This window comes from Falco rusticolus, chromosome 9 (genome assembly GCF_015220075.1).
Source record: "Falco rusticolus isolate bFalRus1 chromosome 9, bFalRus1.pri, whole genome shotgun sequence".
Classification (NCBI taxonomy): domain Eukaryota; kingdom Metazoa; phylum Chordata; class Aves; order Falconiformes; family Falconidae; genus Falco; species Falco rusticolus.
Window position 1 is genome coordinate 31,347,288 of NC_051195.1, and position 16,695 is coordinate 31,363,982.

The 16,695-nt window shown below is 39.3% G+C and overlaps 1 protein-coding gene across 1 annotated transcript in view; it reads left to right on the forward strand.

Moving 5' to 3' along the window:
* The window catches only part of CFAP58 (cilia and flagella associated protein 58), a 60,630-nt gene that overhangs the window by 33,930 nt on the left and 10,005 nt on the right, over nt 1-16,695 (forward strand). Inside the window, exon 15 of the mRNA XM_037400985.1 lies at nt 1,424-1,528. Coding sequence (XP_037256882.1) covers nt 1,424-1,528 — 105 coding nt within the window. The remainder of the gene's footprint in view (nt 1-1,423; nt 1,529-16,695) is intronic.

Here is a 16,695-nt window from a genome sequence, read left to right on the forward strand (position 1 = left end):
AGCAGCACCTTGTAACAAAGGAAAATCAGGCCAGTCAAAACATCCAGTGTTGGGCAAATGAATATAAGAAGAGACTGATAATGGGAAATCACATCATTCCATTCTAGGTCACTGGTTTGTATTTGGAACACAGGAAGGCCAGCAGATGGGAAGATCCATATGAAATAATCCTGGTGGGGGTTTTGGTTCAATTCCTAATGAACACACACTCTCATATCACTACACTTGTCACAAGTTGGCACCACATTTGAGCAGCGCTATAAAAAAAATCAAGGACTGAGTGGGTCATGAGGACTGAACTACTTTTTAGCCTGATTTCTCAGGAAATGATGTTGTGTTGTGAGCACTGCATGCCTATCTGTGTTAGTGTCCCAGTTACACTTGAATTGATTAGTCAATTTAGATAAAATCGGACGAAAGATTGAGCCACGAGATACCACGTTTCTTATAAGCTCAAACAAATATACAGAGAGCAGGACTTTATTGGAGCCTTTACTGCAATGTGAGTTTAATTCTTATGAGACACTGCATAAGAGAGGAGAAACCTCGTGGGAGAGAGGTGTGAATCCCTGAGTGGAGAAAAGCTTCAGTCAGAGTTTGTTTGCCCTTCATTAAAGGATCAAACAAGAAGATAAATAGTTGTGGGAAAGTAAGCTTTGCTGGCTGTTCCTCACATAATTGTTTTTTGCTCCTTAAAAGCCTCCTCCACATGCAAGCTGTGACAAAAGAATGAACAGGGAAGGAGAGAGAGACATCTGTTAGCTCCTGGTCTTTACCTTCGATGTGGACAGAGGGCAGCAGTATAGTGCCTACACTCCATTTTCTTTTTAAGCACTTCATTCCATTGAAGAATGAGATTCCACATATATGGGCACTTTAACACCTCATAATAATTCACTACTGTAACCCCATAATTTGTTCCTCTTTTCAACCTGTTTCAAGATTACATTGCAGTTACTCTTTCGTTTGTTCAAGAGAAAATTTTTCCTGGTCTTAAAACTCAGTTGTCACTGTTTGAAGTTCTTAAAATAGTGGGAGGTACTTGCAGTCCTCTTCATTTGTTAGTGGGCGGTTTCAGTTTCTGCTAAAAATGATATACTAACCTCCTTTTCCTTCCCTGTCACATGGTTCTACCAGTCTCTGTTGGTTTGGGAGTTAAGCTCTGAAGGACTCCTGTTTTTATTAGTTGTTTTGAGGTGGATTCATGAGGGGTGATAGTGTTAAACATGAGCATGCTCCAACTGATCTTCAAGAGGCAGATTCCAGTTTCAGGACTGCTTGTATATGTGCCATTTAAAAAACCCCAGCATGCCATTTTATATTTGTCACTTTTGAACACTTAGAATTATGGTTTTCATTTGCAAGTAAGAAACACTAACTTGTTATAATGTATAATTTTTGAGACTGTTTTGCTCTTGTCTAGGCCAGTGACCCAAGTACCTATGAAATGATTCAGAAAATACAGAGACTACAGAAGCAGCTTATCAGCAAGACAGGTGAAGTGATAGAGAAAGAACTGCTCCTTCAGGTACTGCAGCATCATTATTTTGTGGTATTTTCTTAACCTATTTGACTTACTCTGCATTCTCTGCCTACTCAGATGTGCTTCCTGAATATTTAGATGCCTTTGAAGTTCTTCTGCATGCCCTTTAGATAGCTTTAGGTGGCAGCACTGGCTCACTGAAAGAGAAAAAATAGCATCTGATTAGTTGATTTTTACTATTCTGGTTATAGACTTTTGGAAAGGCCTTTTTGTCCCTTTAAACATGCCTGTTATGACCAGGACATGAGAGAAAATCCTTGTTTAATTCCATTTGTGCTTTGCTTGGCTTTTGGCAGAAGGAATCCTACAGGGTTTGTGTGATTTAGACATGCTGCTTTCTGGGCCATGTTTGACTTCAAGGTCTTTGTGCTGAACTTTGCTGAAAAATAATTTTTGTGATAGTTTATCTTTTTGAATTTTTTTAAACTCAATGATTATCAATGAGATTTATGTTGTAAAACCAAGGAGAGACCATATTCCTGTAGTACAAACATCGCCAATAAATGTAATAAAAAAAAAGCTGTCTTTGGGCTTCAACCATAGGTGTAAAACAGGGAAATTTGTCTCCTCTCTGGTGACTGTAAGGCTACCTTCAGTTTGCCAGCTTGAGGTATGATTTTAACATCTTGGTCTTAAATACTCTGTTTTGTTGCCTATGTTGGGTATTGTTCAATGGAGAGCAGAACATGACCTGAATCTCATTCTGTCTTGAGAAGAAGCTCAGCATGTGTAATCAAGGCAATGTTTGTCTCTCCTTTATTGTTTTTGTAGGAAAAAATGATCTGCAATTTCATTTGAAGGTAATGTATGGTGTATTATGCCTTTGCTTGGAAAAACGTAATCTTTGTTACATAGCACTGAGATGCTGTCAGTGAAATAGTTTGTTAGCTTAAATGAAATGTAGCAAAAATAGCTTAAAATTTACTCTGCTTTCTCCATACACAAACCCAATTCTGTTAGTTTTACACTGTCTCTATTGCATATCTTGCCTTATCCTTAGTGTGCTCCCATTTAGCTGTTATCCTTATTTAGAAGTGAAGAACTGAGATCCAGAGGTATTAAGTAGCCTTCCCAAGAAATTCTTTGAAATAATAGGTATTTGAGCCTATGTTACTATACTAGCCATTGGCACAATCTTTCTGGCTATACAGTAGTCCTTCTGTGGCAGCTCTACTTTTTTTTTTTATTTTTAAATTTATTGCTTTCCTAGATTTAAGCCAGAGTTTGGCTATAAAAAAAATATAATTATTATAGCTAGAATTGTTAATGAGATCCTTTGAGTCCTTAATTCAGGCACCAATATCCTGTGCAACAATACCGAAATTAAGGTCTCCCTCAGAGAGGCTGATGGTAAAGAAAAGGCCCAGAATACCATACTCCACGTTCTGTTCAGGGCTTTACTGTCAATATTTCTGAGCCATTTTCTGTTTTGCCACAGTGTTTTTGAGTCCTCCACAGTGACTGAAATAGGGATCTTTCATAGCAGGGTGTGGGTAAGGAGAGGTAACCAGAGATGAAGGACATCCCCTACCTCCTATCTTCAAAGAGCTGTGTATCCTTCTGGATAGATCATTGGTATAGGGCTTGCAAGTTAACTGCGCTAGCTGACCTTCTTCTGCTAAGTGTCTGGATAACCTTGTACAAGTAATTTTATTAGTCTTTGGGCTGGTTTTCCTTAGTGTGATGATAATATCTGTTTTGTAAAGTGATACTCTGATACTCACTAAACCAAAATGCTCACTAATAACTTATGAAACTCATGCAGTCATGTTCCAGACTCCTCTGGTGAAAGAGTGAGCCTGAGGAACATCTCTAGCAGAAGGTAATTAATAGAGAGCAGTAATGTTAACTTTCCAGAGGGAGTTGAGCTGCATGCACCAGGAGGGTTGCTTCACCAGACCCGTTTCTGGGCAGTGTAGCCTTATTCAACAGAAGGTGTAGGGTTTGATCCTGACTGAAACTTAGAAATATGGAAAAAAGCAGAAATTTAGCTCCCACTTCTGGAATTTTTAATTTTTGTACCCTCACTGTAATTCATCTTGCTTAGTGAGTTTGCTGTCTGATCAATGTAAGAGCCAGTGTATAAGGCAGTGCTCGCCCATAAAGTCTGATCATTCCTTTTTTTCTTTTTTAAAATCCTGGTAAATCCCCTCATGCTGATAAGTATTCGACATATTTTATGTGTCTTTCCTGGAAGTCAGCTCAGTCCAGTCCAGGCTCTGCTTATTTGCAGGAGTGGGGAAAATTGCTGACAACTTGGCCTGTGCCTAGTTGTGCAACATCACCCATACCTGGAGTCAGAGACTGAAGGAGCTGAGGTATACAAACTTGTTAGGTTAGAGAACTACTGCTTTCCTCGTGCTGTGTTTGCTTGCATAAGTCACACCTCCTCACTCCCAGTTGTCTTCATCCACATCTTGCCCTGTCATAAGGGCATAGCCTTTGTGTTTATTTGCTTTATAACAATCTTAATCTTTTGCTTGCCATACCTCACTGTTTTTACATGTGTGTGGCCATCATGCTGGCAAATAGGATATTTGTTAAAAGTGAAGCTTGTGTCTGCCTGTGATTTCAGTGTGTGCATATTATGTAACTTAAATTCCCTCACATCAAAGTGTAGTAATAAAATTGAGTGCAAAAACACTGCGCGGACTGGGTATTGAGTATTAAAACCACCTTTGAATTTTAGAAATAACCCACGTCTGGAAATGGTTGAGCCCAGTGTCAGCAACCTGCAGCTTGTTTTGTAGGGTGTTCACCTTGCTGCATCCTCATGCAGAGTCATAATGTTTGTATAAGGAAAAAAGAATTCTATTTGTATTGTGTGCACTGTAGTTCTCCTGACTGTTACTTTTTTTCTTTTTATTTGTAAATGGTCTTTTAAATAAAAGCTGGTTTATGCAGGGAACAATGTTTCAGAGTGAGCTGGATATACAAATGGATATTTTTGCTAAGAAAGAATCACCATGTATAGATTCCTGTAGAATAGCATCTGCTTGCTCTACTTGCCCCTGATGTATGTTTGATAATATCCTTTTTATTAACTTTTCCATTATTTCTCACCTGTTAGTTCTTTAAAAATGATGGAGCTGTAAAAGCATGCTACATTCCGTGCTATGTGATTAAAAGAATGATTTGTTACGTTTCAGTGAGAAAATTTCGATTGCTGACAGCACAGGAAGAACCCAGCTTGACTCCAGAATCCCGTACAAAAATATCTTTTAACCTGTCAGCAGGGCACATTTTTTATATCAGATGTTTAGTGAGAGGTATTGAATATGCAACATGTTGCATGTTGGTTTTTTTAGAATGACTTTTCAGAGTTGAATACTTTAATAAAGCTGTAGGAAGATGTCCCATATTATAGAAATTATTAAACTGTTTCCTTGTTTCTTACTTATCTGTGCCCTGTAGCCACAGCATCCTGGGTTATAATCTGTCAGCTCCCATACACTGAATAAGGGTGGACATCCTGAGACTTTGAAAAGTCACCGCAAAGCAGGTGGTCATACTTTCTCCTTTAACTCAAGCATTCTCACAGTTGCGAGCTGCTGTGCTGATGAAACACGCGGTCTTAAAAAACATATCCAAACCCAAGGTCTTGAATACTTATGGCCAATAAAAATCCAGTGGCATTTTTGCCAAACATAGGAGATGTTATTCAGGGTTAGCCAACTTCCATGTTTGAGTCATTACCTTCCTTCTGAATTTGTTCAGTCAAGATGCAGCAGTTTTTGATTTTCTAAACCATGGAGTAATACTGCACGGCTTTGGAGGAATACATTGTGTGTTAACCAAGGGATTTAAATGAAGACTGAAGGTCTTTGAGCACATGTGGTATGAACTAAATGTGTTGTATGGCCATAAGGTATAATTGCTAATAAACAAAGTGCTCTGCTGAACAAATCCTGACTGAAAAAACGCCCCACATACTTGCTCACTTTGCATGTGGGGCACATCCCTCGTGTGACTGAAGCTCTGCTGCATACTGAACAGCAATGTGGTCAGCTCGCAGTGTGGTGTATTACCTTGTTAGGATTATGATTAGTGTGGATTTAGGAACTTAACCCATTAAAAGTGAATTATGCACTGCTTTATTTGTTTCAGATTTAGTTCTTCCTCTTCAGAGTGAGCTCCTCTAATTTGATTTTATGTCTGACTGAGCAGAATTTTATTCAGCTGCATGTCTTGGAATGGATAGCAGCGGGAAGATTCACATTACGTGTCAGTAACCTCTGTTGTCAGTTATCTCAGGAGGTTGTTCATAAATGTAACAGAGATGTGCAACCACGATTATTTTTGGAGGGAGGCAAAGGCAAGTGCGTCTCATTTAAGCCTTGCATGTAGTAGTGAAAGTATTGTTTCCCTGTATATATGTATTTTTAATCATTATTGTTTTAAGTTGTCAACAAAGACCAGGACTGGGCAGTTGGGATGTGATGCTTCCAGACTGTTATGTCTTGTGCTCATAGTTTCAAAGAGTGCAAGGGCAAAAGGCATGATTAACTCATATCTGACTCAGAGATTACAGCCAGATAACACCCACGTGTCCTTGTATCGAGCCAAGTTTTCAGCTAAGTTTCAATCCCCTCAAAGAACTGATGGTCCCGCTGACAGAGGGTAGGAGGAGTAGAGGGGATGCTGCTGTCTGCAGCATAAATCAGCAGAGTTTCGTTTCAGGTATTGTGAGATGCAGGGAGGAGTGAAAGACTTGCTCTGTGACCTTGTGCAGGTTACTTAGCTTTTGCATGCCTCGCATCAAGTAAAAAGGGAATAAATCACCTCTACTTTTATAGTGGTGTGTGAATGAATATATTAGAGACATGACTCAATTCAGTAGTAACAATAGCTAGCTAAACACTCAAAATAGGCAGATGTTTTATTTCATTTGCGCTGACTTGGTAGTAGAGCTGTTTCTATCCATTTTGAGGTGCTTGTTGCTATAGTATCTGAACATATACGTAGCCATCGTTATTTCTCATAGCTGGTACTATAGTTTCAGAAAGAAATCTACTTTAGAACAGTGTGTTACCCTGTGGGTTTATGCAGGCTGGCAGCTACTGAGATCAAAGCTTTCTCCCAAATAACGGAGAAGCTTTGGGATTTGCTTCCATGTATTTGTTATACAAAATTTTTCTGCCCATTTATTACCTAAAATACTATTTTTTCCAATCTTGTATCATTTTCATCAGCCCAGTCCATGAGAGCCTAGTCCTGAATATAATTTCTTTCTTGGCAGTTTCATGAAGCATGCTTCTGCTGGGTTCTTCATTGCTCTTGCAGTGCTCGTGTAGCTTTCATTATACAGCACGTAACACAGAAAAGTGTGCTCAAATGCTGAGTAAGAGATTTTCTCATCAGACAGCCTGCTAGGGAAAACAGGAGAATACTCTCCTATTACCTGTCTTTATTTTAGTGTTCTTAAGGCTCAGTTCAATTTTATTTTAGGTATTTTCTGTACATCTTCAAAATGGCTGAGATTTACTTTACCTTCTCAAATTTGGCTTTTATATATTTTCAGTGCCAAGTATAGATTCGACTTGGATTTGAGAGTATAACCTGCTTACGTGTTACATGTAGGGTAGATAGTGTGGGTTGAAGATACTTTTTTTTTTTTGGCAGAATTTTCTATTTTCATAATAATAACTGCAATTCACTCCAGGAAACTAACGACTGTAGAATCCCTGAGAGTATCTTTTGACCTGCCCATTATTGTTTCTCTGTCATCTTTCCTTTAGAGAGATTTTAACAGAGGTAGTTTGGGAGAGTGCTTTGTATGCACTGAAACTTACAGGTGAACTGCAAAATGCACTGCCAAAATACAGTCCTTTCTTTACTGCTCCTTTATCATTTATATATAAAGTCAGCCTTTTGAAGGGATTTTGCCATCTGAAAATGAAAAGGGAAATTTTCTTTTTGGCTTTTTATACTTTAGTAGGACTTGGCTCTTTTCTGTCTCTATTTCCTGGAGGATTTGACTTCCTCTGGAAACACTGGATTAACACCCTATCTTGCAGCTCAAGCTAGTGGTTCTCTCGGCCCTCAATTAAAGGGGTGAGTATATTGAGCTTTAGGCCTTTTCTACACTTAAAAGTACCGTTCCCACTGGCAAAAAAGTAACTTTTCTGATTTAGCTTATACCAGCTCTTGAATGGCAGAAGATTTTCTTGCCAGTATAATTGCATAACTGGTAGCTGCCATAGCCATGGCAGCACAAAGAAATTGCATCACTAACTGAGAAAGCTAAGCTGGCAAAACTTCTTACCATTGATCAAATGCTTCTTGACATGGAAAATAAAAAGCAGAAAAATGCTTTCTTGTCCTTACAAAAACCTAAGGGTTGTTACGTATCTTAAGAAAGAGGAGAGAGAAAACAGTACCTGGTGGAGTGGGGTTTTTGAGTTTATGATTCCAATTCTAAGTTGGTGGGCAGAATTTCAACAGATTTATATCAGAATATAGAAGTGAGAAATACAGTAAGGACTCAGACCTAACATTTACTTTTTGGCTTTCAGCTGGGTATGAATCATAAGAAAATGGTAACTTCCCCAGTGCTGTGCAGAATTAGGCACTAGTGTGTCAGAGGCACACTGTAAGAATTGCCATGATTTTACAGTTGGACTCTGAAGAGAATCTATGTTCTTTTTTCAAATAAAAAAAATATGTATTTCCATGAACTCTGGCTGTAACCCAGTTCTAACTAGTGATGAACAAGCAGTATCTAATTATCAGCACAAAATTTTGGTGCACAACAGTCTGCTGAGGCAGTGCCATCAAATTAATGTCAATCCAGTGCCTTGAATCTGATTTGAACTGGAGTCTCCAATGCAGTACAAAGTGACATATGGAGGTACTTTATGCATTGAGTTATCTTTCAGTACTACTTTTTCAGGTTCTTTCCTTCTTGTGCCATCCTTTTATTTTCCCTTTGTTGTTCTTGAAATGCTCATTGCTGAAGTAGGGCTCTGATTGGGGATTTTACCTTTGTAAGTGGAAATGTTTTGTATTTTAGTATTGGTGTGAAGTTAAAGAATTAGTGTCTTTCAGTGATTTAATAACCTGGCATGATGATTTCTCCATACAATTAGAATTTCTCTAGTGCCCTTTGTTCTGACACTGGTACTATTTTTCAAATTAATTTAATTATTTGTTTTTTAAAAAAAAATGATTGTGTATCCAGTAGGGTTCTATGAGTTGTGTAGAACCACTCACACTGAACAAATTGTGTTAATTCTCAGTGCAATTTACCAGGACTTGTATGCAAACCTGTGATGATGTAGTAAGTAATCACATCTCATGAACAGGAAAGATGAGTCACCTGTGTGAAGGTCTATTGATGGTCTACATATCTGCCTGAAAGTTTTGTGTAATCTGTAAGAATTCAATAAGGATTTGAGAGATGTGGAGTTCTTGCCCTAGCCCTCCTTGGAAAGGAGTTGATTTCTATTTCTGTATATTTTGAATATGCTTCTTGGTACATTAGTTTATTTTAGCCCTTCTAATCTCAGTCCATTTAGAATTAGAAGATGTTCTAGGCAATAGAAACTTACAGCTTGATAAACTGCTCTTAAAACCACACTGACATTTACATTCTTTCCCTCCTCCCACATATGTTGTAGTTCAAATGGAAGAGAATAGTTTTCCCAGGAAAATAGCCTTCTTTTTTTGTTTGTATTTTTTTTTTGTTTAGAGTATGTTTTGTTTAAGCAGCGTTATGAAAAACCAAGTAGGAAAAGTGCTGATCACTTTAATATTAGCAGGTGAAGATAATTGGCTGCTCTTTAGAGTAAGAAAATAATTTTCCAATAAAATAGTGCAAATATTTCTGGCACTGGGAAATAGGAAGCAAAGCAGATTACTTAGCAATCAAACAAAACACTTTTGGTGAAAAATTTTCTTAATGGAAAAGTTTAGTTTTTTCTGAATCTTTGTGGAACTACATTGCCTTCATAAACAAAACAGTTTTCCCATGATAAATGGTTTTGGAGAGAAGCAAGGTGTAAATTTATATGGGAAATTAGAAAAAAAAACAGATCAAAGTATTTTCTGGAGATCTGCACCATTTTTAGCTGCTCTAATGGTGTTTTAGTCAGAAATGTTCTGTTGCCATTTACAAAGATGAGAAAGTTGTGGGTGGAGTAAAAATCCTTTAGAGTATATAGGTACATGTACATGTACGTGAATGTGTAACGAGTTTTTAAAGTTTTCTAGGAGAACTGATACATTTACTGGAGTTTGAGCTTGAAAGAGAACTCTAGTGGGCCATCAGATGCCATCCCTCCATCTGATGCAAGATTGATTTAATTATACAAATACCATCTACAAAAATAGATGAATGTCAAGTACAAATTTGTTTCCTGTGTTCTAATACATGTGCTCTTGGTCCATGAATTTTAGCATGCATGAAGAGATTGTTGGCTTGAAGTATACTGTAGTTTATGGTTGTTACTTTTTCTCCCATGCTTTTAACCTGCTGCTGTAGTCTAGCCCTGGTGTTTCTGAAAAAAAGCAAGGAGCAGAGGTATTGGTTTACTCAGCGTTGTGGTCCTGGGAGCTTGAGGGGGCTGAGTTTAATTTCTGTGTAACTTTGAGGAGTTTTAGTGAACTTCGGCAATTCACGTAGCAACTCTTTGTGTCCAGACCTCTTGTAGAATGAGAAGAGGATCGCTGCTCTGGGTGAAAGCAGTACTTCAGTATAAGTACATGTATTGGGTCTGGCTGAGCCCCACAGCAGCCCTCACAGTGCTTTGCTTCTATTGGTAGCTTGAAAGGTGATGGGAACACACCAGGGTTTTGATTACTCTGCGTAGTTCTGGCGTAGCATTGGGGCTGTCTCTCCAACCTTGGGCAAGATCTTGAGAGGTAACACAGTCAGGACAGCTGACCCAAAGTGACCAACAGGATCTTCCATACCGTATGACCTCTGCTCAGATATAAAAGCTAAGAGAAAAGAGGAGGAAGGGGGAGGCATTCGTTATTTACAACTTTTGTCTTCCAGAGCAACTGCTGTGCGTATTGAAGCCCTGCTTCCCGGGAAGTGGCTGAACATTGCCTGCTGATGGGAAGTAGGGAATAACATCTTTTGTTTTCCTTCACTTCCACGCACGTGACTTTAGCTATTGCTTCATTAAACTGCCTTTATCTTGACCCACAAGTTTTTCTTCCATCTTGTTTTCTCCCCCACTGTTCTGCTGAGGAGGGCAGTGACAGAGTGGCTTGGTGGGCACCTGGCATCCAGCCAAGGTCAACCCACCACAGGACATTAAAGTTTTAACAGCATTCAGATACTGAATGGAGGAGGCCATGTGAGTACCCAAGATGTATCACTGTTATCTGTAATCTGAGTCAGAAAAGCAGAAACAGTGATCACCAAAGTATTTTATTCAAATGTGTTACATCTGGTTTGAACGGAGAAATCCTGAGCATGGATACCTTGTGTCATTAGATTTAAAATATTTTGTAAAATGACCCATTCCTAAAGTTCTTAGTCAAAACTGTCCTTAGCTTCAATGATAGTTTGCTACAATAATGCTTGAGTGAAAAGTTCAGGAATTGTTCCAGTAAATAACAAATAACTGAAAACAAACTTGTTTACTCCTCATTCCTGTATTCAGCATGTATCTGGGAAGGAAATAAATCTGCTGCGCACCCCAGGGTAAAGTATATTAATCAACCAGTTATCTTGTTAAGGGAAAATAAATGACTTGCTGCGCTAACTGAATACATTGGAATGCACAAACTTTGCAGTGCTGTTAGCAATCCGCTACTGACTGTCAGCCATCCAGAAGCTGCTAGAGAAGTTAAAATACTGGAGGAGTGCAACAGCAGTGTAGCAATACATTCACAAGCCCATATTATATAGTGTGGCCCAGAGCCAGCTGCAAATCTTTATTATTCAGGTGTACCCTTTGGCAGGCTTTCTTCCATTGAGGCGAGGGTGTTCTGCTTTTCCCTCATCAGCAAGATGTGGACAATCTACAGCATCCCGTTCAGTGATGGATTATTATTTTGTATGATAATTGCAACAACAACAAAACCCAATAAAAAGAGACGTTCCACAGGGACAGACTAGATTTTATCTATTTCAGATCACTTATTTTCATTCTTATAGGAGTGTGGATGGTGGCGTTGTTGAGAAAACACATGCAGAAAGATGCAGCAGGCTAAGGCTGTTTGGAGGCAGTCCAGGGCAGGCAGGCAGAGTCACTGTGGTGTGTGGTTTTTTTTAAAAAAAGATAGCTTACAATTGGACACATAAGGGCACAAACAGGGGTAGAAAGAACCTTGTTCCTCCATTCTTCACTCTGAGACAGCCATACATGAGCTACCGAGTGCACCAGAGCCATGAACCCCATGTAAGGAGAGTTTCTGCCAAGCAGGTACATCAGTCAGCCAGTTGCTCCGCATCCTCTAGGCTCAGAGCTCTAAGTCTTCCCATACCTGTCTTAGTATATATAGCTGTAATCTTAAACAGGGGATGGCACACTTGGGCACAGCAGTTGTCTTTACATGAACATTAAAATTCAGTCATTCCCCTTCCTTTACTGCTGTTGCTGTTTCTTTGAGTTTTAAGAAGCAGGCAAGGGGAGCTGAAACAGAACTCATTAAAAGATAGCAGAGGGTCAGCTGTAATTACAGTGAGTCTGAAGGAAGCCATATATTAAAACATTCATGATTTCAGAATTGCCATGTGTGTTTCTTAGATGTACTGCTATTTCTTCATAGGCTCCAGAGTGTAACAAGAGGCCAGTCTTTCTTCCCTGAGGTACTTGATATATGCAGGGAAACTCTGCTACCCTGTCAGAAAGAAGTATGTAGGCTTTACTGCCTTGTTAGACAGGTATTTGTAGGTTTAAGTGGAAGTTTGACTTTGAGACAGCTGTTCAGAGGTAGCAATTCCGGAACGCCAAAGGACTTGAAGCTAAATGCTCTCATCTTTCAGGGAAATCTAAGGATCTAAGTCAAGCAGGTGATTAAAGAGATGTAGGTGCCTAACTTACAGATAGGTATTTCTAGAAGCATCTCTGCAGTTTCTCTAACCCTTTGAGGTCATCTGTCAGGTCAGTCACAAGTGAGAGCAGAAGCTGGGTCTGCTGGGAATCCCCATGCCAAGCATCCACCTGCAGGAACAGCTAATCATTAACAGCAGAGCTGTGATAATTCTCCTTTGATTCATCTCATATTTAAAAAATCTAAATGGCTATTGAATAGTTAAAATACACAGTGTTAAACTGATGTTAAAATACAGAGATTTTAAGTCATATAGTCTATTTGAAGAAGAGACTTTTTTTGGGGGGGGGGCTTGAAACCCTCTATGTAGTAAATATTAGCCAGTAAAATGTTTGCTGTTGTTTGCTTTGTAGATGTATTCACTTAGAATATTTGGATTCCTTGTTGATAAGATTTGTATTAACCTCTGAATCTCCTCCAGGACACTTTAAGACAAGCTGCTTAGTAGACTGTGAAACAAAGGTTTGTTTAGAGCTCTCTTCAGCCCAACTGTTGAGCTGCAGGCACCATGGAAATAATCTGGAACATTTGCATCAATCCATGCCATGTCAAGGGTAATTCTCACCTTCAAGGAACAGCTCACTTCTCTTTTGTGTGTATATGTGTGCATGTGTATTTCTGTTCACTCATATAGAAGAACAGGGGATAGTTAATTGGTTGCTTTCTGCAATGTAAAGTATAAACACTGTGATTAAATGAGCTACTCTGATTAATGATTTTATAAACTCTTGTGCAATGACAATAGTAAAAAGGGAATTGCAGCTGTTACTTCAGCAAGAGGCATCCATGCCATTTTCTTCTCATAGATTGTTATCCTTGTGTCTCAGAGTTCAGAACTTGAAAGGAGGATATGTAGCCTATTTGTTTGTCCATTGGAAAAAAACCCCAAAACTGTTTTTCCACACACTTCATAAGAAAATACAGTAGTACCAGTACCTAGCAATAATAATAAAAATGATAGTAAGTTGCAATTGCACTTTAGCTGGAAATACTTGTACTTTGTTGTTCCTGGAAGGTGATAATAAAGCAACGTTCAGCTTTTTGTGTTACAAAAAGAGTCAAGGGTGAAGACCTTAGCAGATGCTCCAAGGTGTTTTTTCCTCTCTCATTAAGCTGTTTTGAAAATGCCAGTCAATTTGGTGCAGTTTGCTCTGTGCCAAAGGAAATGGATTTGCTCTTGAGAAGCATTATCATCAGCTGGAGGGATATGTCATAAGACAGGTTTAATTTAATTCCATCTAGAGTGGTGCAAATATCGCTAAGGGTGGGGAGATTATCCCATGCCTTCCTTCAGGTTGGTGGTAGCATTTTAACAAGAAAATCCAAAGTGTCTCATACAGTGTTAGTGTTGCCACATTGTGAAAGGGCTTCAGTGCCCTGTTTCAAACCTGAATTAATTTAGTCCCCAAATCCCCTCACGTTGGATGGTTAAAGGAGGGTCTAGATGATGATGAAAACACAAGCTGTTCTAGAGAACTGCATGTTTGCAAAGGTGTTTGCTGATGGGCGTGGGATAGACAAGAAAGGGTAGGGACTTTTGGAAAGTATTTATTGAGAAAGTTTACACTGCACATTTCTCAGTGCTGGAGGCAACTTCTATTGTTGTAAAATTCATGAAGGTTACCATATGCTAATTTTTTCTGCACCTCATAAAACTTATGATCATAGCTGTCCTGAGCCAACAGCTACTGTTAGGCGTACACATACACACAAATAAACCTGCAGCTTATACAGGTAAAATGACTATACAGGATGTGTATGTCTATGAATGTATATAATCCAGATTTCAGTGTCCTGTTTAACACTTCTGAAAAGTGTTCACAGCCCCTTAAGGATGCTCTGCTGCTGCTGCATGGCATTGTAAACAGAATGGCTCTGGAGTTGAGCATAGTGCTGACATAATGCTGATAAACAAGAAAACCCTCTGTGACACATCAACGGACTTGTTTTCCTCACCAAAGCCATGAGGAACTGTAGTGTGTGCTTACAGAGTTACTGTGTTACTTTCTCCACCTTACTAATTAAAATAAGGATTTTTAGCTAGTTTTGGGGTTTTGCCACTATATGCTGTGTTGCGCACTTTTGCTCTACATCTTCATCCTGTTGGGTTTTTTCTTTACCTCAGTTGCTGCAGACAGGAGTTAACATACATGAAATTTACTCTAAGTCAAAGGCTTTGGGATTTTTTGTTTGTAGGTTTATTTAATAATTTGTGTGATAGCAAGCTTTTGGTGCGCAGTAGGATTTTTATGGTTCTGGTGGAGAAAGCTGTTGGTGTGCTGCTATGCCAGGTAAATTTGTTGAATTATCTGCTTTGAGAAAGAAGCTGGTAAAAATGAGGAAGCTGGAACTTCATGGCCTATTTTTGCTGTGGATAGATCTTCATTAAATGTAGTCATCCATTGTCTCTTGTTCAGCATGGTAGCCGGGGCTAACTAACAAGACGGATCATTTCAGGAATTTCCTGGTGTCATGGTGAGGGAGATGACATAAAATGGAGTCACATCTTTAGAGCTAATACTAAGCGAGTTGTTCTATCCCACCATTGGTAATTGCCTCCCACTCCTTGTCAAAGGAGTGAAATGCCTTAGTGTCAGTTTGGGAGTGTTTCTGATGGTGCTGATGGTCCCTCTGGCAGGGAAAAATGAGCAGATTGGGCTGTGCTGGTCAGCAGAAGGTTTCTTTTGAGGTAGGATTGTGCTGGCAAAAGTGATTCTTCTTGCTGTAGACTGAGCCAGCTCATGACCACTGGGTCCTGAAGAATCAATTGAAATTTGCCAAACACCAGCCAGTCCTCTGCAGAAGAAAGTTGTTTTTTTTCTCAAGTCGCTGTAGAACAAGCAGGCCAGGAGAACTCTGGATTCTGGCTGAGACAGCAGCAAGGTAAATTTAGGGGAAAGCACCACTCGCCTCCCTGACCCCCCCAATTAATGGATGAGAGACTTAAGGATGCAGAAACTTATTGTCATGGTCAGGCCTAAAGGCAGATCTGTGGGCTCCTTGGAGCTCCCCTGGCAAACAAATCCAAGACAGGAAGGGCTTTTCTAAAAATAGTGCAGAGTTTTATTTACACAATTTTTACAGCAGGTATTCACAGAGGTGTTGAAATTCTCTTTGGAATTCCTGAAATTTGACAGTAACCCTCAATTTGAGTCTCCCAGGGTGCCCTGCATACACAAAATGAATGTGCCCTCATCTCTCCACCATCAGCTTTACTTACTTGTATGTCATAAACCAATGAAGCTGGTTGATATTATGGGCTCAGTCCTGCAGTCAAACACTTGCTGAATTCTATGGGAATTTTGCCATGGGAAGGATCACATAAAAATCTTTGGTACTGGCCTAGGTCTGATATGAAGACGTGTACATTACTCGTGCTGGTGAAGGCTTAACAGCATGGAATTACAGAGAGATCTGATGGATCTTCCTTCACCTCCTCAAGAACAGTAGTACCTCACAGTGTCTTTGACTTTAATTTCTTTTCATCTCAAGAACGCATAACTCCAGCAAGATGTATGTTGTGATTGCAGCCTGGCACGTGGATGGAGGGGAGTGTGAGGGGCGGCAGTTTGGGATAAGCTGAAGAAACCCATTTTACACATCTGCGGTGGATTTATTCCCGCCCAATGGGTGTAGGATTTCGGGTAGCTTTTTCTCCAACATGATCTGCGCAGCCAGAAACAGAAATATATGTGTACTGACTTCTGCTTTGGTCAAAATAATGTTAACTGACTTCCAATAGGCACCAAACAGATCATCTTACCTTCTTGTTTTTGAATTACTGCTGTACTGCTGTTCAGTGTTGCTGACTTAGGATTTTCTTGTTGGTGTCAGAATACCTTCTCTCCGTATGGCCCCATTGGGATCTCAGACATTTTAAGGAATACACATGCATTTTACTTGTTTCCAAAACAAAAAAGCAACATAGATCATCTTCTGGGGCTATTAATTTATGCACTACAACTGAAAGCTATTTTGAATACAACTCATGCATCAGACAGCCCTACAGGTCTTTCTACACATTCTGTGCTGTATCTGATAGCTGGCTATTTATAAGATATCTGCATGTAATACTCATTGCCCAGCTTGTCTGTCCTTTGAATATAGCTAGGGTATTGTAGAAGCCAAAATTTTTCTTTATT